Source organism: Bos indicus x Bos taurus, chromosome 16 (genome assembly GCF_003369695.1).
Source record: "Bos indicus x Bos taurus breed Angus x Brahman F1 hybrid chromosome 16, Bos_hybrid_MaternalHap_v2.0, whole genome shotgun sequence".
NCBI classification, from domain to species: domain Eukaryota; kingdom Metazoa; phylum Chordata; class Mammalia; order Artiodactyla; family Bovidae; genus Bos; species Bos indicus x Bos taurus.
The window spans coordinates 36,400,729-36,423,556 of NC_040091.1; the positions used below are offsets into that span (position 1 = coordinate 36,400,729).

The 22,828-nt window shown below is 36.6% G+C and overlaps 1 protein-coding gene across 5 annotated transcripts; it reads right to left on the minus strand.

The window, feature by feature from the left end:
* Nucleotides 1–66: 66 nt before the first annotated feature.
* On the minus strand, nucleotides 67–22,712 carry CCDC181 (coiled-coil domain containing 181). 5 transcript variants are annotated; one of them, XM_027564746.1, is made up of 6 exons: nucleotides 22,538–22,712; nucleotides 15,825–15,964; nucleotides 12,093–13,043; nucleotides 7,401–7,547; nucleotides 1,796–1,947; nucleotides 67–421 (listed from the first exon to the last, which is right to left on the minus strand). In XM_027564746.1, the coding sequence occupies exons 2-6, from the start codon at nucleotides 15,939–15,941 to the stop codon at nucleotides 259–261; spliced, it is 1,530 nt and encodes a 509-aa protein (XP_027420547.1). In that variant the 5' UTR covers nucleotides 15,942–15,964; nucleotides 22,538–22,712; the 3' UTR covers nucleotides 67–258. The 5 variants fall into 5 exon arrangements, with proteins under 5 accessions (XP_027420547.1, XP_027420545.1, XP_027420546.1 ...); XM_027564744.1 differs by having other exon boundaries at nucleotides 1,796–1,950; XM_027564745.1 differs by lacking the exon at nucleotides 22,538–22,712 and adding an exon at nucleotides 21,264–21,366 and having other exon boundaries at nucleotides 1,796–1,950.
* Between the last annotated feature and the right edge of the window lie 116 nt (nucleotides 22,713–22,828).

The window sequence follows — 22,828 nt, forward strand, 5'->3', positions numbered from 1 at the left end:
TTAGAAGTAAAGGAATGTAGAGTTCATTTGTTCAATTTTTTACATGGACTAAGATGGTATAACACATTACAATGCTGCAAGATAAGAAATTTATTTTGCTCTTCTATTAAAGGAAATAAGACAAATTCACCATCAACACCACCAAAAGATAAGTAGCACTTCCATAATTTAGAGTATAACCAAAGCACACAGGCCATAAGAAATGATATCCAAAATTTTGAGGACAGCAGCTTCCAAATGAAGATTTAATAAATACCTTCAGTTGTAATGATCAGTAAAACGGAAAGATTTGGCTTCTGACATATTATATAGGTGGCACTGTAACTGTTTAGACCGCTTTGCTTCTAGTCGGAGCTGTCTAGCTCTTTCTTTGACAGCTTGTTGCTCTGCTAATTTTTCTATCTGTTTTCTTCTTAGCCATCTGTAGAGAGAGACATAATCAGATCTGGTATCAGCCTGAATATATCTTCACTCTTTACATTTATTACTATAGACAATTATAGGAAATTGGACTTCTTTATACTGAAATGCTCTGCTCAACACAAATTAGTATTAACTGAAAATTTTCATTCTTATACCAAAGGCTCACACTAGGAAAGCACGGTAACATTTACAATCAAATATCTGAATTAAGTTTGTCTTATAATGAAACTGCCAACTAAAAAACTTTTTAAAGTGATTTAGAAACTATTTTACATGTGGAATACATAGGTCATATGTAAAATGATTTTTAAATCTTTTTTAAAATATGATTTTCTAAACAACTAAGTATTTGACTGGTTCCATATAATTTATTTAGCAGTATGCAGAAATGCTGCCTTGCTATTCTTGGTAGAGAAATCATAGAATTCCTGCTTTTCAGTGAATAAAATAATTCCTCCTTAAAATAGAAAAATAAGCCTTAGAAGAAAAATATCAACATTCTAACAAATTTAAGTCTATAAAGCTTGCATAGGTTAAATAACATTAAAAATAACTATATATATTACATCTCTGGTATGAAAGTGCATATGTGGTGTGTGCATGTGTGTATATGTTTTCAGAAATAAATCCAAACAACTATATGATTGCACTAGCATAAAAGAGACTTAAGAAACCTCTCATCCAATGTTCGGTGGTCCTGAATTGGATAGTAGTTTGAGCAAATTAAATGCAGTCCCTTAGGGGTCAACTGGGAAGGGAAAAGAAAGAAAGAGGCAAAGAAACTAAGAAAGAGGAAGATAGCAGAAAAGAAAGAAATGAACTTCAAACAGTGGACTAAATTTCCACTCCCTTTCCCAAGTCTTGCTGGCAAACTTATGAAGCCAGATCTGTTTCCTCAGAATAAGCCAGGTATTACACTCTTACCCAGGCAACTGAAAGGAGACTGGGTTTGCCTTCAATTACCAAAACAGGTGTCTAAATCCCCTTTTCATCTGGTCTGTACAGATCTTCCTCCTCTTTACAGAAAAAATACTTACTGGTTAAGTGCAACTCTTTATTCAGTTTTCTGAGGACTAAGTAGGAGAAGCTGTAACCAATCTTTGGCCCACTTCTCCAAGCAATGAACAAATCAATCAATGGGAGGCTATCAAAAGTTATCACACTGGTGCCATTAAGAAATAGTTTTAGTATTAAAACATATCTTGAAAGAATGGTATAGATATTATGCAAAGTATGGAGTTAAATTTAAAACTGTGGCTTTAAAACTATAGGTATATAATATAAGGGATTAATTTTTTTTTAAGTTTTATTGACTATATAATTTTCTAAATTGCCCATGAGGAGGAGGGGAAACGCCCTTCCTTTGACTTACTGTTTAAAGGCCCTGTCACGGCCTTCTGTTCCTTTAAGGAAGACTAAGCACTCCTCTTGCTTTCGCAGTTCTTCTGTCTTTCTTTCTTTCAATTGTTCTTCATGCTTTTTTTTAAGCCATAATCGAAAAGCTTGCTGTGGATCTCTGTTTTCCTGCTGTTCGCAAAAGTAAGTTTTGCTTAATTTAAAGAAATGAAAACTACTTTTTAAGGCCCTGCCAATAGGACCCTGTAAGAATACATGTCCTATTCACCAGCTGTTCATAATAATACCAGTCTCATTACTTGCACTCTTAGCATCCAAACCAAATATATGACCTCTGAATCAACACTCACTGCCCTCTGGCTTCTTTCAAAAGTCTTACTGAGGTAATCAATAAATGGAGAATGTCAAGATGCAGTGATTGGCAAACTTTTCAAAACTGAGCCCTTTGACAAATAAAATAATTTTGCACACCGACACAAGCATATAAAGTCAGTATGAGTGAGGTATTGGTATCAATTACTGAAGTAAGCTCCATGGAAGCTCCAATGGAATTGAAAACCAATGACCCAACATTTGTGTTATTCAACCTTTCTTTTAAATTCTTCTTTCATTTTTAACAGCATCTGCCAAGCCCATCTCCAAAAATGCAATTATTACTATGGAACATGGCAATGAGGATTTTCAACCATAAGAATTTTTTCATAAGGATAATTGCCATGAGGATTTTGTCATAAGAATGGGCTAGTGGGAATAGTTTATTGTATGGTTCTTCAAACTTTATGATGGATACTATCCTCAAGGAGTTTTCAAAAGCTGAAAGAGCTCTTATTTGGGAGAGTAAAGAGAGCAAAGGGGAAGATTTTGCAGCTCTTCAGCCTTGGAAAAAGCATGACTCATTATATGGATGCCTGGCTAGAATACAAAAGGAAAAGATGCATTCATTTAATCCTTTTGCTACATCTGAGTTCTGTGATAGAGAGCTCCTACACCTTGCATTTTCCTTTATCTGTAGCCTATACTGCCAAGTATGCTCCTGTCTAATTTATATAATTTATATAACCTAGAATCTTTGGTGTATAATGCAGAACTTTGTGAAGAGCTCCTATGGACCTACAAGACCATTGCTGAACACCTGAAAGTTTGAGAGTATCTGGAGATTACTAAAAAGTGTTCAATCTGCAACTATAGATTAAAAGAGTTAGGAATGCAGGGTCAGACAGGATTGATGGGTATCACTCACTGATGGGTATTCATTCAAGAGATATTTACAGAGCATCTACTACATACAGTATCTACCTATACAGAGCTACTAGGATGCATCAAAGGTGGGGGTGGGGTGGGGAAACAAGGCTCCCTTTCTCATACATTCTATACCTGCACTGTATGATACAGTAGCCACTAGTCACAAGTAACTACTTAAATAAAATTAGAGATTCAGTATCTCGGTCACATTAGCTACATTTTAAGTACTTAACAATCAAATTATGGCTAGTGGCCACTTTACTGGACAGTGTAGATACAGTGTTACCATCATCACAGAAAATTGTATTGGGCAGTGTTGTTCAAGATAAGATGAAATATAGGATTGATTGACTGTTATGTCAGGTTCAAAAGAAAAGTATGGTAAGGAAAGACAGTAATAATGGGAGATGTGAGGAGAAAGGAATAAACTCCTAGGAACATAGTATCTACCAAGGCTGAATCAGGAAGAACTTAAAATGTGAACAGGTTGATTACTAGTAATGAAACTGAATCAATAATCAAAAATCTCCCCCAAAACAAAAGTCCAAGACTAGATGGCCTCCAGAAAATCTAAAGAAGAATTAATACCGATCATTCTCAAACTCTTCCAATAAACAGGAGAGGACACTTCCAATCCATTTTAAGAGGCCTGAATTACTGTGATACCAAAGCCAGACAAAGACGATACAAGAAAACAAAATTAGAGGCTGATATGCTTGATGAATTCTTTAAATGTAAAAATACTCAACAAACTATCAGAAAAGCTAATTCAGCAGTATATTAAAAAAGATCATACATCAATGATCAAGTGGGATTTTACAGAGATGCTGCTGCTGCTGCTGCTGCTAAGTTGCGTCAGTCGTGTCCGACTCTGTGCAACCCCAGAGACGGGAGCCCACCAGGCTCCCCTGTCCCTTAGATTCTCCAGGCAAGAACACTGGATTGGGTGGCCATTTCCTTCTCCAATGCATAAAAGTGAAAAGTGAAAGTGAAGTCGCTCAGTCGTGTCCAACTCTTAGCCCATGGACTGCAGCCTACCAGGCTCCTCCATTCGTGGGATTTTCCAGGCAAGAGTACTGGAGTGGGCTGCCACTGCCTTCTCCAACAGAGATGCTAGGATGGTTCAAATCTACAAATCAGTGTTATACACATTAACGAAGTGAAAGATAAAAATCATATGATGATCTAAATAGATGCATAGAAAGCATTTGACAAAATATATATTTTCATGATAAAAACTCTCAAAAATTGGGTATAGAGAGAATATACCTCAATATAATGAAGACTATATATCACAAGTCCACAGCTAACATCATACTATCAGGGGCAAGACAAGAATCCCCATTCTCACTACTTTTATTCAACACATACTTGAAGATCCAGCTGGAGCAATCAGACAAGAAAAAGAAATAAAAGGCATTTGAATTAGAAAGAAAGAAGTGAAATTGCTCTATTTGCACATTACATATTATTATTATATACAAAAACCCTAGAGACTTCACCCCTCCCCACACACAAAAAAAGAATAAACCATTCAGTAAAGCTGCAGGATACAAAATCAATATATAAAAATCAACTGTGTTTCAATACACTAAAAACAAACTATCTGAAAGAGAATTAACAAGGCCTTGTAAAATAGCATGAAAAAAGAATGAAATAGGTACCTAGGAATAAATTTAACCAAGGAGGTGAAAGACTATATGCTGAAAGCAAAAAGACATTGATGAAAGAAACTGAAGATACAAATGAATGGAAAGATACTCCATGACCATGGACTAGAAAAATTAATACTGTTAAAATGTCCATACTATCTAAAAATTGTCCATGCAATCTAAAACTCATTACATAAAAGTTCCAATGGAATTTTTCACAAAATTGAAAAAAACTCCTAAAATCTGTATAAGATCCAAACCTCCAATGTAATCCTGAGAAAGAACAACAAAGCTGGAAGCATCTCACTTCCTGATTTTTATCTATATTATAAAGCTGAAGCAATCAAATAGTATATTAATAGTACTGGCATGAGAATAGACACAGATCAATGGAAGAGAATAGAGAGCACAGAAATCAACCCATGCATATACTGTCAATTATTTTCAACAAAGAAACCAACAATAACAATGAGGAAGGAACAGTCTCTTCAATAAATGGAATTGGGAAAACTGAATTGCTACACGTAAAAACTACCTCATTTCCTTTTCTCTTAATATACTGGATAGAACTACCAGAATAAAATTATTTATTATAGAAGGGAGGCTTACCTGTCTCTGACTTTAATGGGTATACCTATAGTATTTCCTAAGATAGTATTTATCCTGTAATCCACATTTTACTAGAAAAAATTAAAAATAAATGCTAGTAAATGAGTATATACTTTTTCTATATCTTTTAATGTAGACAAATTCTTTTTATTTACCTATTTTGTACTAAATATATTAATAGATTTGTTATTATTGGTCCATAATTTCCTTCCTAAAATAAACTGTATTTGGTTATAGCATGCTATTATTTTACTATACAGTTTGAGTCAAATTTCTCAATATTTTCTCTTTTAGTTCATGGTTTCAGGTTTACTACCTGAAAAGATACTGTCCATCCCAAGATTATAAAAGCTAAATTTCTATAAATAGCATAATAAATAATGTAAAAGTACATCATTTTGTTAGTCAAGGAAAACATATTTACAGACATAATAGACAAGGATTAAAATCTGTACTGCGGGCAATCCAAGAGACCCTGGTTCAAATACTGGGTCAGAAAGACCCCTGGAGAAGGGATAGGCTATCCACTCCAGTATTCTTGGGCTTCCCTGGTGGCTCAGTTGGTAAAGAATCCACCTGCAATGCAGGAGGACCTGGATTCCATCCCTGGGTTGGGAAGATCCCCTGGAGGAGGGCATGGCAACCCACTCCAGTTTTTTTTCCTGGAGAATCCCCATGGACAGAGGAGCCTGATGGGCTAGAGTCCACGAGGTCGCAAAGAGTCGGACATGACTGAGAAACTAAGCACAAGAAAAATAAAACTAATAAAAAAGAAAAGACTACAAATAGGAAATTCACAGAAAACACATCCTCATATACACTCATATATATTAATAATTTGAAAAAAATAAGAAAATAAACTACATACAGTGTTAGACAGGATATATTAAACATTCACTCTTACATACTGCTGGAGGGACTAAAAATTAATACAAACTTTTAGGAGGCTAACTTTGCATATTTAACCACAACTTTCATTCTGGACATCCAATAAGTCATAAATTTCCAAGAAACCCTCTTATAGAATATTGATGTTCTCCTATAGAATTTACGTGTTCACAACAGCCCTGTTAATTAATAGAGAAATATTAGAATCAATCTAAATATCTACAAGTGAGGAATGGTTTAATAAGTTACATCTGAAAGTAGAATATCATGGAGCTATTTGAAAAGAGATCTAAATGCAATGATCTAAAAATACATCCTTGATGAATAAGTGAAAAAACCCAACCACGTAATACATTTTTAGCAGATAAACATGTAAATAAAAATAAAAGCTATAAGGATTTGCAGCACACTGTTAAAAGCAGTTACCACTAGGAGATGAGCCTGGAAGGGGTTAGGATTGAATTGTCAATTTTTAGTTTATATACTACTAAGTCACTTCAGTCGTGTCTGACTCTATGCGACCCCATAGACAGCAGCCCACCAGGCTCCACTCTTCGTGGGATTCTCCAGGCAAGAACACTGGAATGGGTTGCCATTTCCTTCTCCAATGCATGAAAGGGAAAAGTGAAAATGAAGCCGCTCAGTCGTGTCCGACCCTCAGCGACCCCATGGACTGCAGCCTACCAGGCTCCTCCGTCCATAGGATTTTTCAGGCAAGAGTACTGGAGTGGGGTGCCATTGCCTTCTCCTTTAGTTTATATACATTTTTTAAATAGTAGGGATATAGATGATTTTTTTTTACTTTCTTATGGGGTTTTTGTATATTTCAAATTTTTTAAAAAATTAAATAATATGATGGCTTCGTTAGTTTTCACATAAGATTCCTATACATCTACTCTTAAGTGAGACCAATCTGTAGAGATTTTGTGTACATTGTCCTATTTAAATATCAAAGTTACATATCTTGAAAAAAATTAATTGGTAGCTTTCCTTTTTTCTGTGCTTTAACTGTTTGAATAAAATAAGAATCATTTCATTTTTACAAGGCTTCTTAGAATTTAATTATGTAATAAAGTTATCTGCATGTTGCATCTTTTGCAAGGGTAGTTCTTGGACCATTTTTTCTACTTATTCTTTAGGCTTTTAGTCTGATAGTCAGACTCCCTTCTGTAAATAAATCCAGCTTTCATATATGTATGAACTTATTCTTCATGAAGAAGGACTACTTACTCTACTGTTCATGTCTTCAATCTGCTTTGCTCGCTGAATTCTCCTCATTTCTAGGACCTGCTCTCTCTTCTTTTGCAACCATGCTTTAAATACCATGTCGTTTTCTTTTTTCTTTTCTTTTTCTTCTTCTATTTTCTTTTGATCTTCCTGGGGGAAAGAATATCCAAACACACTAATGAAAAATTAATAAAATTATATATGTTATCAAAGTAGAGAGAGATATTTTGATGTCTAACATTAGAATTCCCTCTAAAAATTTCCATCTGTAAATTGGGCCTCCCTAAAGAAAACAGGGCCTCCAATTTTCTTAGGGGAGAAAAAGGAAGACTTCAGATAAATTGCAGAGGTAAAGTCTATAATTACATAAATCTACACTATGCAACATGCTGTTCAAGAATTTCTTGGATCTCTCCTTTGCTTCCTAGTTTATTCTTGGTATTTAACTCCTCAAAAACCACAGCTATGCAAAAGACTGCCCCAAACACACACACACACACACACACACACACACACACACACACACACTCACACTCTCTCTCTCTCTCTCTCTCTCACTCTACAAGCATGAATATGGTGTCTACAGAAGCACTATAAATGCCTTAAACATTTTTAGACTATTGTTAAATTTGTTAATTGTGACACATGACATTGTGATTACGAAACCAGTGCTATTATCATTTTCTTTTTGAAGTATACAATCATCTCTGAAGTGTACAAGTGAGCAATGATTGGTTGTCTAGGACTTGCTTTGAAAAAAACTTCCGCCAAAAAAGGAAGAGATGAAGCAAATAAGCCAAAATCTCAATGACTCTTGAATCTGGGTAATGGAGACATAAGGGTTAACTGTACCTTCATATGTGTTGGAGATTTTTTATCATAATGTTTAAAAACATTTTCAACTAGTGTATATCCATAAAGTAACATTTTTGCTATCATAAAAATATTTAAACAGTTAACTATAAGAACAAAATGAATTTCTTTAACTGAATTATTAAAGTGATGTTATAAAAGAGAGTTACTTAAACTTTAAGGGAGGAATTTACTTAAACCAATTATGAAGAGCTATAAAACAGTAACTGGGAGCAATGCAGCAAGTCTTAGTGGAAATATCACCATGGCAGAAGTTAAGAGATCTGAGTAACAATCATACTGCCATCATACTATGTTAATTCAGGCAAACCCTTTAACTCAGTATTCTCATCTATAATATGAAGTTGTATTAACAAGCTCATAAGTCTCTTTCAATACTAAAATTTTAGCATGGAAATAAACTGAATGATAGAATCCATGCTTAAACTGTTTTCAAATAATGAATTCAGAGTTCTTTCCATGTGTTTTGACAGTATACCAAGCCCTTTTTGATCGAACAAAATGTAGAAGGAAAAATTCTATACAATTAATAGCATAAAATGTCTTTAAAAACTTGTATACCATTTTCTAAGCCCTTATAATGGAGCTTACATAATATGTGAATTTACTAAGTATTACATTTTATATTTATTTTAGCTCCCTTTTACCAAAGGATTTGGGATGCCTTGCATGAATAATTGTAGGACAATTATTTTTCCAGACAGGACATCTGGATTAAACAGATGATATTAGCCAAAGCACAGACACTGCAGCTGCCAAAGAGAACCGTGAGATGATGCACTTAGTGTAGAGAGATGGAGTAGAGCAGCCCTATTTGCCCCTAGGAAATATTTTGCAGGGCATCAAAAAGGAAAGCCTTCTCCTGAAACCAGCTGAAAATATTTTAAAGTCTTAGCACTTAATTGAGCTAGTACATAACCAAAGTGAAATTTAGTTATGAGGATCCTGACATGAGAAAGTATATCCCAAAAAAGTGTGTGACACCCAAAAAAAGAGGATCAAAAGAAAAACGAACTATCCATTAGTCATACCCATTAAAGATTACCATTAGTTCATTAGTGAAAAAGACACTGGCATTATATAAAACCTCATATATAACTTCTACAGAAATATATACAGAAGCACACGTGTAAACATGTATGTGTGTATGCAGCAAACAAGTAGTTCAGTTATTCTCAACAAATTCTTTTATATTACCATGCAGTTCTGAGTTAACAGATCCTTTTATGTACCTATTATATACCTGAACCAAGGAAGCTGAGTCTAATAAGAGTTCAGATTTCAGTAGCCAACTAAGCTAAATTTTACTTAGTATGCACCCTTTCAGATTTCCTGCCTAAAAGTGTGCTATAGGTTACAACATGTTCTTAGTAACTTCATTTCTTAATCTTTTTCTGCTAATTTGAGTTCCTGATTTAAATGCCAGAAATTTCCATTGATCATTTCCTACATAAGTGGAAAATATACCACTTCTCAACTTCTCAATGGAGAAGGCAATGGCACCCCACTCCAGTACTCTTGCCTGGAAAATCCCATGGATGGAGGAGCCTGGTGGGCTGCAGTCCATGGGGGTCACTGAGAGTCGGACACGACTGAGCGACTTCACTTTCACTTTTCACTTTCATGCATCGGAGAAGGAAATGGCAACCCACTCCAGTGTTCTTGCCTGGAGAATCCCAGGGACGGGGTATCCTGGTGGGCTGCCGTCTATGGGGTCGCACAGAGTCGGACACGACTGAAGCGACTTAGCAGCAGCAGCAACTTCTCAACATGACAGGAAAACTGGGATTTCTACTTTGCTACAAACACGTCATGGGACTTTGGTAAAGTTATTTAAATTTTCTGGACTAGTTTTTCACCTATGAAATAATCTTTAAGGTTTCTTCTTATGTTCTATTAACTGTGATTCTTTTGCCGTTAGGTATTTTCAGGTAGACATTTTATGTGGTTCAGCTTAATGCTATCTGGTATTCAGTAAAACAGAGAATCAGGGCACTGATTTATGTAGTTCAGAGAAAATTCCCATTTTAGTACTTAGAAGTTTCAATTATAAAACACTTTTATTCTCTTTAGGAGCAACCCCCCCTCAAAATAATAATTTTGGATTCTGTAGGGCATCTTGGAGACATTTCAGTTAGGTTATTAGGCTCTATTCTTAAAACGAAAATCCCTGAAATCAAGAAAATGTAGTGTTGATAACAATCTGTAAGAGGAACAGAAAAGAGTTTTATTCCAGCCACACTGAGGACTATTGCCCAGGAGACACAAATTCAAGAAGCATCTGGATTGTGTTCCACGGCATTACAAAATAGGGGAGGCATATATATAGGCAAAAAGTGCAAATCACAGAGTTGTTGGTCAGGATTAGGATTGAAGCTAGCAAAAAATAACGGTGCTTCTTAAGCAAGGATTGGCTGGTATCTGAAATGGTTAAATAACTACAAGGGGAGACCTTGAGACCATCAGGTTGAAGCTGGCAGATGGTATTTTGAAGAGGTCTGGTGATATACTTGAGTTTGACGCAGTTCAGAAAATTCAGGTTCTCGGTGATACAGGAACACATCTGAAACCATATCCACAATGGCCACCCAGCTCCATTCTGGATGCCTGAACCACAGTTTTTTATCTTTTCAGAACAAAGAACATGAAATATCAAATATGACAGGGGTACATTCCTTCAAGGTTTCAAAAGAGACAGATTAACATGTACACAGTAATTCAGTATGGCCTTGGTGTCTGGGAAGGGGCGCTCATCTTCAAAGGAGAACCAGCATGAGTGTCATGGGAAGGTGGGGAGCATTTATCCTATCTTCAAGGAGGCATTCTAAACAATCTGCTAAGTATTGTTTTTTTTTTTTCCCCCAATGGTGAAAGCAGAGGGGCTGTTCAAATAGCAGGCTGTCCTAGTCAGCATAAGAGGCTTCCCAGGCAGTGCACAACGTTCAAGACAAATCATGTATAAGCCAGGATTCCCCGTACCTCAATATGTGAAAATTTCTTCCATCCAGTAGTCCTGGAAGATGCATGAAATATACACACACACATACACACACACCAGAGAATTATAATCTAATTCCTTTGTTGCCTTCTAAACCCCAACAAATTTGTGCCTTCATTTTGTCCATCTGACATCTGATTTTCTCCTATCTCATATCAAAATTGGGCTTTCCTGATAGCTCAGCTGGTAAAGAATCCACCTGCAATGCAGGAAACCCTAGTTTGGGGGTTGGGAAAATCCCCTAGAGAAGGGACAGGCTACCCACTCCAGTATTCATAGGCTTCCCTGGTGGCTCCGATGGTAAAGAATCCACCTGCAATGTGGGAGACCTGGGTTTGATTCCTGGGTTGGGAAGATGCCCTGGAGGAGGGCATGGCAACCCACACCAGTATTCTTGCCTGGAGAATCCCCATGGACAGAGGAGCCTGGCGGCCTACAGCCCAGGGGGTCACAAAGAGTCAAACACAACTGAGTGATGAAGCACAGCACAGCATATCGAGATTATTTTCAGGAGTCACTTAACTTCTCTGAGCCTCACCTTTAAAAGGAAAGGATCAGATGAAACCATCGCTGAGATCTCCTCTAGCTCTAACACAAGTCATTTATTACTATGCTTTTGTGATCTTCACAAGAAAGGACCAGGGTAATCAGGGTGCTTGTTCCGTAAATACAGATTGTTAACACTTAACCATTTAATTTAAAAACAGGAAAAAACAAGCAAGTGCATGTATCCAAACATTTGAAGAACCATGTCAATTCTTACTGAATTTATAAAACATAGAAACATATTCTACTTTCAATATAATGCCCACTTGTGCTCTCACCTCTTTCTTCAGCTTTTCTCTCTTTTGTTCTAGTCGTTTTTTCAGTTCTTTCTGTCGAGGAGAGAGACAGAATGTTGAGGTCGCTGGAGACACATCTGCAGACTGGGTCCTCTGGTTAGATTTTCCGTTCCCCTTACTTCGATCTGAGTTGACAGCAGAGCTTGGGTAAGTCTTGGGGTTGGGTGGTGGCTGAGGGATGTAAGTCAGTGGCTCTTCTGTTGATGAGGGAGCAAGAGCATGTACTTTGGCTACTGGCTCTTCTTTCTTGACTCCACTGACAGACGAATTGGGAGATCTGGGTGACAACTGCTGAGGTTCACCTTCTGTACTATTAGCATTATTAATGGGAGGCAAAACCCCCTGACTCTTAATGTCTTGTAAATTCACAAGTTCAAACTTTCCATCTCTCTCCATTAGGATTTTCCTATCCTTGTTTTCTTCACAATTTCCATCAGTAAGTGACAGGATCACATTTTCTTGTCCAAATTCATTGGAAATACATAACTGTGACAGTTTTCCAGACACATTACTTTCATTTTCAAAATAATTTTTGTAAGTATCACTGTCTTCCAGAGGAGGAACTTCTAAATCAACTAATTTGTCCTTGAATTTAAGTTTGCGTTCCCTTTTATCATTCACTGGTTCTTGATTTTGTAGAAGTCTGTTGGCTTGTATAATTTTCTCCATAATATATCTCCTTAATTCCTCATCCTCTTCCTCCTCCAGGTCTTGATGGCTTTCTAGTTTGGATTCTTGCAAAGAGTTTTCACTATCTGAATCTGATATGGGGTCCAAAGGTTGAATACTTGGTACAGAAATAAAGTCATTTCTTCTCAGTGAAACCTCATCCTTCAAAGATTTATCAGGATCAGAAAGCTGCTTGGTGTGTTCTATTTCTGTTTCATTCTCTTTTAAGTCTTGGTTAATATTCTCTTCATTCCCACAAGCCATCTAGAAAAAGAGAGATGAGATTCATTTTCAGTAAAAATTGAGACTCTTTGTCCATTCATATGTAGACAATCCAAAATGGATGTTCATACTCATAATTTATTTTATGAATGGGAAAAGTTACATGCTTCCTGCTCATATTATCACTCATAGTTTTCTAATTCATATTTTACTTCCCCAAGGAAAAAAGCAAAAAAATTGGGGAAAAATTTAAATCTGAATTTGATGTTGCTAAGTACTAGAGTCATTACTTTTTTTAAAGATTCCATGCCAATGTATAAAAATGTAACTACAAAGAGTACAATATTATTATCCCTCCCTCTATAAAATGTTCCTCCTTTTACATTTTCAGAAGAATATACTTTTAAATGTTTTCTCCTTGTAATATTTGTACTTTTTCAAAAAGATATCTTTCTCCCCAGGACCATTACAAGGTCACAGCCTTTGGTCAAGTCATCATTCGGAGTTTCCTATGATCTTTTCAAATTATTACTGCTGCTATTTTCTGCATGATCTATACCCAAATTCCAAGTCACTTTTTACCTCTGGATCAGACTTTCCTTCCTCAATTATCTTCAGAGGCTCCAGTAATCTATGTTAAACACCATTATATAACTTGGTCTTACTTTTTTAAAAAAATTTAATCCCACATGAACCATGAACCGGTATTTTCACAAAACCCTATTCCACATCTACTAAGTAATGGCTACTATGTCCTGCTGTCGTCAAGCCCTTTAAAATTCCCTTCCTCTTTTACTAGCTTAGTCACCAATTCTAAGAGCCTCTTCTTCCTAACCTGGACAACACTGCTGTTAAGTCCAATAAGCAAATCAACGTGGCCTCCTAAAATGACTACCAAGTAACTAAAATTAAACTAAGATCTCTGCAGTGTAATTGTTCTTTTTAGCCTTATTTTATTCTCTGGTTCATTTCTACAGTATCTGTTTTCAAATTCTCCTTTAGCTTTTACTTCTTTTTAAAATCCACTACAATAAAATCTTCCCCTAAACCCTCACCCCTGTTTCTCTGTCATCCATTTTTTCCTACCAGCCTCAAAGGAAAAAGTGATTTTAATAATCCACTGAAATGACCAAGATTCATTAGAGCACTGTGTTTTAACCACTGCTGTATCCACAGCACCTAGAACAACCTCTGACACCATGGCCAAGTGATCATTACTTTTCAATGAATGAATAAGCAATAAGGCAATGAATTATCATTATAATTTCTCTAATTCTTTAACCCTGTGCTGTGGATCTCATACCCTGCTAGTCATGAGACCTTGGTTCAGCATTATTGCTCTGGTATCTCTTCCTCTGGGCTTCCCTGGTGGCTCAGACGGTAAAGAATCGCCTGCAGTGTGACAGACCTGGGTTTGATCCCGGGTTGGGAAGATCCCTTGGAGAAGGGAATGGCTACCCACTCCAGTATTCTGGCCTGGAGAATTCCATGGTCAGAGGAGCCTGGCGGGCTACAGTTCATGGAGTCGCAAAGAAGAGGATACGACTGAGCGACTTTCACTTTTCTTTCATCTCTTCCTCTACTCATTCTGATTATTTTTCTGTTAAAGATGCATAAAACCACCATGTAAAAGCCATCTTAGAAAAGTCTTCACTTTTTACTCTGTTGCCTTTTCCAAATGTTATCTATCTCATCTGTCTTCTCCACTGCATAAGAAAGCAAGATAGAACCAAGAGAGAGTTGTGATAACAAAACCTTCAGCCTTCATCTCCTTGTAGTTTTTTCCTTAACCCTCTTCAAACTGGCTCCTGCTGTAAATACTTTGATCAACATCCCTCTCAAGTCACCTGTCTTATCCCAGTCTTGGTCCTTTTCTTCATTACTTCCCTATTTAGTGACACTAATTATATTATGTATAATAGTTATATATTTTAATAAAATTATATATAATTAGTGTCAGTAGGAGCTTCTCTGGTGGCTCAGATGGTAAAGACAATCCCCTGGAGAAGGGAATGGCTACCCACTCCAATATCCTTGCCTGGAGAATTCCATGAACAGAGGAGTCTGGCGGGCTGCAGACACAACTGGGCGAATAATACTTTTACTTTCTTTCATTTTTCAGTGTCAATACGTATGCATATATATATATATATATATATATATACACTCATATAGTATAGATATACATACACACTGTATATAAGTAAAAAGAGACAGAACCTTCTATAATTCAGAAACTGATTCATTTTCCTAGATAGCCCTACTGCATGTCTGATAAATAGTATAGAATCATGATTAATGGATCCACTTTTTTCTACATATATTCCTGTGTCTCAGTCTTTGACCCTTTATTTTTTTCTGTATAGTTATTCCCCTAAAATTCACTCTTAACGTTTCAAATATTAGCTGAAAGACCATGTTTTTGAGGATTTGCTTTATTTTTTATGTATATTGAAAGTAAATCCCCTGATTTTACCTAAGTTCACATAAAGTAGACATTAGTTGTATTTGCTTTTTACTTCTGATGCAATAAATTGTGTTACTGAATTATATAAATTATAATTTTATTTTTAATTATAATTTTAGCTTTAAGTGCTAATTTAATCACTGTTCTCTAATTAATCCTATGCTTTATGACACAACATTTAAACTCTATATGCTTCAATTTTTTCATGTCTAAAATAGGAATAATGCTACTCGTTCTATGTATATCAAAGAAATTTTGTGAGGTTTAAATGAGATAATACATGTGAAAACAACTCAAGAACTACAAAACACTTGTTAATATGATTACTACGAATGCTGCTGGCAATTTATATGTACCTCCATTATGCTGGCACCGCTTTTTTCTTTTTCATTAATCAACCACTCCAGGTCCTTTTCAAAGTCATCTTCATATTCTCCACTGTCTTTTGAATCAGTATCTTTATTTTCATTCATTTTCTGTTTGTTAAAGAATAATGCTGTAAGATTAAAAGAGATAAGGTGTTACGTCATGTTCACTTTAGGGGCAGTATGGAGTATGAAGATTAATGCTTCTTCTTCTAAGTCACTTCAGTCATATCTGACTCTGTGCAACCCCATAGATTGCAGCCCACCAGGCTCTGCCGTCCCTGGGATTCTCCAGGCAAGAACACTGCAGTGGGTTGCCATTTCCTTCTCCAAGATTAATGCTAAAGGTAAGCTAATTAACACATAGAAACACAAATTATGGGATGTTCAGAATAAACATATCAGTATATCCTAAAATAGAGACTTACAAAGGCCAGACATTTTCTAGGTATTTGTTCAGTTCAGTTCAGTCGCTCAGTCCTGTCTGACTCTTTGCGACCCCATGAATCGCAGCACGCCAGGCCTCCCTGTCCATCACCAACTCCCGGAGTTCACTCAGACTCACGTCCATTGAGTCAGTGATGCCATCCAGCCATCTCATTCTCTGTCGTCCCCTTCTCCTCCTGCCCCCAATCCCTCCCAGCATCAGAGTCTTTTCCAATGAGTCAACACTTCGCATGAGGTGGCCAAAGTACTGGAGTTTCAGCTTTAGCATCATTCCTTCCAAAGAAATCCCAGGGCTGATCTCCTTCAGAATGGACTGGCTGGATCTCCTTGCAGTCCAAGGGACTCTCAAGAGTCTTCTCCAACACCACAGTTTAAAAGCATCAATTCTTCGGCACTCAGCTTTCTTCACAGTCCAACTCTCACATCCATACATGACCACAGGAAAAACCATAGCCTTGACTAGACGGACCTTTGTTGGCAAAGTAATGTCTCTGCTTTTCAATATGCTGTCTAGGTTGGTCATAACTTTTCTTCCAAGGAGTAAGCGTCTTTTAATTTCATGGCTGCAGTCACCATCTGCAGTGATTTTGGAGCCCAAAAAAATAAAGTCTGACACTGTTTCCACTGTTTTCCCATCTATTTCCCATGAAGTGATGGGTCCAGATGCCATGATCTTCGTTTTCTAGGTATACCACTCCTAATAACCATTGCATCTCCCCCCAATTCCTGACAGCCTAATATACAAGGAGATTTAATAAGGCAGATATAAGAAGACTATCTGAGTATCAGAGAAGGATTTTCCACATCCCCTGCCAATCATTAAAACTCCCTGTCCAGGTCTGAGCTGATGAATCAGCTTTTTAGTCTTACTCACACACATTTTCTTATATTCAAATTAAAATGATTATACTAATTGTGATCCTCAGTTTCTCAATCCTTCTGGTAATTTATTCAGTGTAATTATAATTTCTGATCTGAGAGGGTTTTTTTTAACTATGTAACAATTGACTCTTAGTTATGGTAAAAGCTAATTTCCACAGAAGTCAAACTGCTGTCAAATTCTAAATAAAATATTTTTTTATATAAAAAACAAACTGTAATGCCTACTACTATCTGGAAGGCAGTGACAATAAATAAGAATGTCAGGTGAAAATTAATAAATGTTTGTGAAAATGGTGTATAAATTTTAGTCATTTTTAAGAAAACAAACCATACAGTTATCTGAAAATTGAGGTCAGTTCCAAGCCCTAATTATTGGCCCATAATTTTTCAAATGAAAGATGCATGTCAATCTTTACCTATAACATGTCTTTGTGTGTGTGAGCATACTATATATGTATGTGAATATACATTACAATGTTAACAAACCTATTTGTTGAACACCTACAACATGTCTCTAAAAATTATAAAATATGCTCTTGAGCCCTGATACAGAAGACAAATGTAAGTCAAATACATACATTCCAAATGTAGACAAAACATAAATTGAAAATGCAGGTAAGTGGAACAAAGGTATAAAGGACTGTGGAAGGAAGAATTAAAAAGCAACTAAGTTTAAAATTGGAAATATCAAGGCAAGTTGAGATGTGTTTGAATATTGATATGAGAGTTCATCATCTACTCCAGACAAGAGAACAGTCTGAAAAAGAACAAACATAAAAGTACATGGAATTTCCCAATATGACCTGAACATAAATGTGCCCCTGGAAAAGGTTCTAAAAGGAGACAGAAGGGGTCAGTTTGATGTCATATTATCTTTTCAAAAAGAAAAAGCTTGAGGGAAAATTGTTTATGTATATCTAATTGTCATGAAATAGCCAGAGGTAGAAATATACAGCAATAATGTGCATACTTTCTGCTACTGACTTAAAACAAAAACAAAAAGAGCAATGCTCTGTAAATACACTTAGAATTTTAGGTCCAATTTCAAAGAACTGTAGAAATATGATTCGCAGGACCCCAAACACCTGGGACCCTGTTTCTATACCTGCCTTTTCTTGCTCTAACACCAAGATTAAGTTACCTAAAAACCTGTCTGGAAGTAGAAAGTACAGATGTCAAGAACATGTGAAATCTAGGCATATTTTTAAAGATATAAAATGAGAGGTATTATGTTTGATTTGATAAATATCTACAAGCTTTTTGTGGCCATTAGCTTCACTTCTTCCAAAAAGTTTGACCAGACCACCTAACCAGGTACCAATTTTACTAAAGCAAGATTTCTATTTTTTCCATCAAATGATAATGAAAGCATGTGGGAGGCCATCTTTCCACTAGCTGTACCAGCACTAGCTAAAAGAAGAGATAAGGGTTTTCAGTACTATGTGCAATATGTTAAAAGAATGAGACAATTCAAAAAGACACAGGCACCCCAATGTTCACAGCAGCACTCTTTACAATAGCCAAGACATGGAGGTAACCTCAGTATCCATCAAGAGATGAATGGATAGAGAAGATGTGGTACATATATACAGTGGAATACTACTCAGCCACAAAAACTAAGAATGAAATAAAGCCATTTGCAGCAACATGGATGGATCTACAGATTATCTTACTAAGTGAAGTAAAGCAGAAAGAGAAACACCATATGATATCACCTATATGTGTAATCTAAAGTATGACACAAATGAACTTATTTACAAAACAGAAACATACTCATAGACGCAGAAAACAAACATATGGTTTCTAAAAGGGAAGGGGGGTGGGAGATAATTAACGAAGAGTCTTGGATTAGCAGATACATACTGCTATATATAAAACAGACAAACAAGAAGGCCCTACTGCATAGCACAAAGAACTATATTCAATGTCCTGTGACAAACTAGAATGAAAAAGAATATAAATAAGTGTGTGTGTATTTATGTGTTTGTGTATGTGTGTGTGTGTGTGTATCAGCTTGCTGTAACCAGAAACTAATACAACACTGTAAATCAAGAATACTTCAATAAAATATACTTCAATTTAAAAAATTATGAGAACAAAAACATAAATGGGCTCCAAGACTGAGACTTGGCTAAAGAACAGATAACATAAAGCTCTGTATTCAGTTTTCTACAGTTTAGAGAACAAAAGAAACTGGAACACATTCAGAGGTTGGTAAACCAGGGGAAAAGGGGATAAAGGACAAGGAGAAGGGACAGAGGCAGGTTATGAGAATAAAATGCCTTAAAGTCAGATTCTGAGGACTACTTGAAAACCCTAGGAATGTCAGCCTAAAGAAGAGAAATCCCCTAAAGAAGAGTCATGACAACTGCTTTACAATATTTAAATAGTCATTCTGTGAAGCAGGGTTGGACTTGCATAATTTCAAACATTAAGACCAGTACCAAGGACTAGAAACTCAGGAGCAAATTTTGGCATAATTTACAGTTTCAAACTTGTCCTGAAGTGAGCTGCATTCTCTGTTGATCAAATGTTTATACATAGCTCTGAAGCTGATCATAGCATGTTTTAAAGGGAGACTGAAGCTTTACAAAAAGAGGTGAGCTAGATGATCCTTAAGGTTTATTTTAACCTTTATTATAACATGCAAATTAGCAAAAAACTGCCAACTTATGAAATTCAAGAGAATGTTCAAACAAATGTAGAGTACCATGGTAATGCTTAGTCTAAAATAAATGATCTCAAACTGGGGCTCTGTAATAACCTAGAGGGGTAGGAATGGGCAGGAGGTGGGAGGGAGATTTGAGAGGGAGGGGATATATGTACACCTATAGTTAATTCATACTGATGTATGACAGAAATCAAACCAATATTGTAAACCAATCATCAATGAAAAACAAATATTTTTAAAAGTCAAAAATAAAATAAATGATCATTGTCTGAATAACTAAATTCAAGACTTAAAATTCTATTTCACTTAAATGTCACCTTTACCCTGCAGAGTTCTTAATATTACTTCCCCTTAACGCTCAAGACAAAGTTAGTTTTAGGTACACTAAATATTAATTATTCAACCACATAATTATAATTTATTTCTACTGTATTAGTTGGACTGTAATTCCTTCTATTTATTTATTTTCAGCTAAAAAATAGGAAATAGACTTTCTTAAAAGAGTCAAAGTAATGCTTCAATAATTCATAAATCAGAGGTTGAGAGCACTAATATTTTGAAGTGATCTGAAGAAAACAAATCAGTATTCCAGAATGAGTTTATCACTGCCTGAGCTTCCCTGGTCGCTCAGTGATAAAAGAATCCACCTGCCAATGCAGGAGACTCGGGTTTGATCCTTGGACTAGGAAGATCTGCTGGAGGAGGAAATGACAATTCATTTCAGTTTTCTCACCTGGGAAATCCTTATGGACAGAGGAGGCATGAAGGCTGTAGTCCACTGGGTTGCAAACACAACTTAGAGACTAAACAACAAGCCACAAGACAGGCTAAATCACGCAAGCTGTTGTGTTTATGTACCTAACCATTCAAAGTAAGGGTGTCATAAATGATGTAGATAGAATAAACTAAAACTCACTGTAACCCAAAACACATAAATGAAACTTTTTCACAGTCACAAATGCCTTAGGATAATATGCTTCATTTTCTGATCAGAAATCTGGAAATTTATTATTTCAAGATGTTTACGTTACATAACTGTTAGAATAAGAATTCTACCGAACTCAACAGTGCTTTCCCTTAGTTTTATTAAAACATTGTCTCAACTGTAAATAAATGGTCGCCTGAAAACTTTAGTAAATACATATTATTATTTACAAAGTATCTCACAACCATGTGAAAACTCAAATTCAAAACTAAAACACAGAATCATCAAAATAAATAAAAATCAAATAATTATAAATTAAACTTTTAGGTTATTATGAAATTAAACTATTATGCCGTAATTCAAAAGAAAAAAACCATAGTTGAAGTGACTCAGGGAAGTAAATGAAGTTCATCAAACAAGAAGTGCCATTCCTTCCCTATAACTTCAAAAAAGCCATGGCTGGTTCCCAAGTAAACAAAGAACATATATCATAAACTCGCGTTACCAAGTCCCTTAAGCCTTTTTCAAATGCGTCACAGGATAATCAGTCCCCTTCACTTCTTTTAATCTTCATCCCCACGGTACTGGCCATATGGTACACAGTAAACATTCTGGAACAAAAATACATCTCACACAAACTGAATCATATTCAGTTTCATAAACAAACTAACACATATTCCTTATGAGTTTCACGCATTCAATGTGTATCATCAGCAAAATTCTATATACCTGTTTTAGGCCAGAACAACCCTCTTAATAGGGAACTATTAACTATTAAGCAAGAGACAGAAATTAATTCCCTCCTCCTATGTGTCTGCTAAATCCCATGTGGGTATGTGACTGCAGATCTTTTACTGTGAGTCTAAGTCCATGTGTTAGTCGCTCAGTGGTGTCCAACTCTTGGCCACACCATGGACTGTAGCCCTCCACGCTCCTCTGTCTGGTAGAATTCTCCAACCAAGAATAAAGCAATGAGTAGCCACTCCCTCTCCTGGGGATCTTCCCAACCCAGGGATGAAACTGGGGTCTCCTTAACTGCAGGCGGATTCTTCACCGTCTGAGCCACCAGGGAAGCCCAACTAGGTCCACAAATACACACAATTTTGATACTTTCTTTCAGGATTCAAAAACTAAATCATACTTTAATTTATTGACTCCTGTCTTACACTATTTTAAGCTCAAAATCTAAGAAAATGGGAGGAACGTCAAATAGAACTTCTTTATCATATAAAATAAGTAGTTAAGCAAAACCGAACCCATAATAACATCTTGAGGCCATATGGCCCATTCTTACTTCTACATCCTGCCATGACTGTGATCCCATGAGTATACTTTTTAAGTCATAATAATCTGTCACATAGTATGATGCTAAGTAATACTTTACAAACATCTGTGGTAATTTTCATTTCTATACAGGGTCCCAAGGTACCACCAACTAACTCAATGTCTTAGCCTCTTCATGGAAACTAACATTTCAAGAGTGACTTTTTTCTCTCCCAGGGATGAGGCGAAAGAATATGACAAAAATTAGAAATGAAGCTACCCTCCAAGGGGCTTCCCTCAAACAAAGCTAAACAAGGCGAAACTGCCAGGCTTCCGGGCCAGAGCCAAGCTCTGTGGACCCCAGACTCAGAGGATGAGGCGCCAACACAAAGTCTCACTCGCTTCTCTACCCACCTTTCCTCCCAGCTGTCCCAGAATATTACCCCTTTACCCTCCCTCCCTCCGTAGATATCTCTGTATCATCCTTCCCTTAGCTCCCTCTATATCCCCTCTTGCCTGTGTAAGACGCAGCGGCTGGAGTCACAAAGATGGCCGGGGGCGTGCGCCTCTCCTCGTTTTAAGCTCTGACAATGAGGCAGGGGAAACCCCAGCACCTGAGCCGCAGCAGCCAGGACCCGGCTGCCATGGCAACGGCGCGTCTCCCTGTCCTTCATCCGGGCCTCTCAGTATGTGGGCGCAGTGGGCCTGCGCAGGCGCAAAACATAGCCGAAGAACACCTGTCTCTACAGGCGCTCCTCAAGGTGCGGGCAAACGTCGTGTGTGGCTGCGGTTTCCGGGGAAACGACC